The sequence below is a fragment of the Cyprinodon variegatus genome, unplaced genomic scaffold (genome assembly GCF_000732505.1).
Source record: "Cyprinodon variegatus isolate N-32 unplaced genomic scaffold, C_variegatus-1.0 Scaffold1245, whole genome shotgun sequence".
Lineage (NCBI taxonomy): Eukaryota > Metazoa > Chordata > Actinopteri > Cyprinodontiformes > Cyprinodontidae > Cyprinodon > Cyprinodon variegatus.
Window position 1 is genome coordinate 107,791 of NW_015151698.1, and position 1,314 is coordinate 109,104.

At 37.6% G+C, this 1,314-nt stretch overlaps 1 protein-coding gene across 1 annotated transcript in view; it reads right to left on the reverse strand.

The window, feature by feature from the left end:
* The window catches only part of LOC107102377 (alpha-sarcoglycan-like), a 13,821-nt gene that overhangs the window by 8,750 nt on the left and 3,757 nt on the right, over positions 1–1,314 (reverse strand). The window contains exons 4-6 of the mRNA XM_015401665.1: positions 1,044–1,110; positions 710–908; positions 405–634 (exon numbers count right to left, since the gene is read on the reverse strand). Of these exons, the coding sequence (XP_015257151.1) occupies positions 405–634; positions 710–908; positions 1,044–1,110 (496 nt within the window). The remainder of the gene's footprint in view (positions 1–404; positions 635–709; positions 909–1,043; positions 1,111–1,314) is intronic.

A 1,314-nucleotide genomic window follows, 5' to 3' on the forward strand; every position in this document is an offset into this window, starting at 1 on the left:
TGAACTTTTAACTAGTTCACGTAGAAAGGTTGTACACTGGTTGTACTACATTGGGTAGAGTGAAAAACAGTTTGTTATTTCATCTTTACGATTCATTGTCCGTCATTGGATTTCCAACTTGAAGATAATAATATGGTAATATGTAGCCAACATTTGGAAGGAGAAGATGACTTGGATAATAAAAGCGCCAGATACAACACTGGGACTTGATCAACAGTCGATACCGCACCGTGACGTCACAAACCAGTAGGTGGCAGTAGTGTTCTTTGACAAACATGGATGCCTCCACTAAAGCACATTCAGATGAAAATGATTCTTATGAACAGTATGTAATAATTTCATATTTAAAGTACTTTCAGGAGTTTGAATTCTGTATATAACCAAACTTTTCCTTTAAAAGTCACAATAAGATAATGAGTGTGGATATGCATGATGGTGAAATCGTTGTGAAGCAGGACGCCTCACCAGCTCCGTCTTGCACCAGGTGATGCAGTTACTGGGGATTTTGCAGAAGGTGCATTCTCCAGGTATCTTCACTTTAGCCTCCGTTGCACACTCCCTTTGGTACTCTGGTGACATCACCCTCTGCAAACACTTGGAGAAGTACTTCTTGGACCCCACCTTTACATACACCCTGAGGCATGGCAGATTCTGAATAAACATTCATTTATGGAGTCATGTATTGATTTTTACTGATTACTCTTCTTACCCCTCATAATGTCCTGCAAGAGGCAGAGGAACTCTGCCTCCACGATCCAGGGCATTGCTTATGTTGATCATTTCCAAGGCCTCATTGTTCCACAGCTTCTGCAGATCCTGCTTTATCTCAATTTGAACAGAAGAGGGCAGCACCTTCTCAACTTCTCTCAGCTGGATGAAGAACTCTGCTTGATAGGGCAGCAACTTTTCTGTAGGGAAAAATCTGCCATTTAATGCTTTTCTAGTCTGCTTGATTCTTCCTAACTTGCCTATTATTGTTCATTCACTCGTATAAATAAAAAATAAATAAATGAATAATAATAATAATAATAAAAAATACACACCTGGAATAACTTTGATGACAAGAAGCTCTCTGGCTGCATCATAGCTGATTTTGTTGATTGCATAAATCTGTGAGGGAAGGTGATGCTTAGTTAACAGAAGATTAATGAGGTTAGTAGTGTGTGGAAATTAAAACAAAAAACAGGACAATATTAGATAGATATTTAGATGCGAAGTAACGAAGTACAAATACTTTGTTATACTGTAATATAATACTGTACTCAAGTAGATTTTTCTGGTATTTTTACTTTACTTTACTACTTATTTTTATGG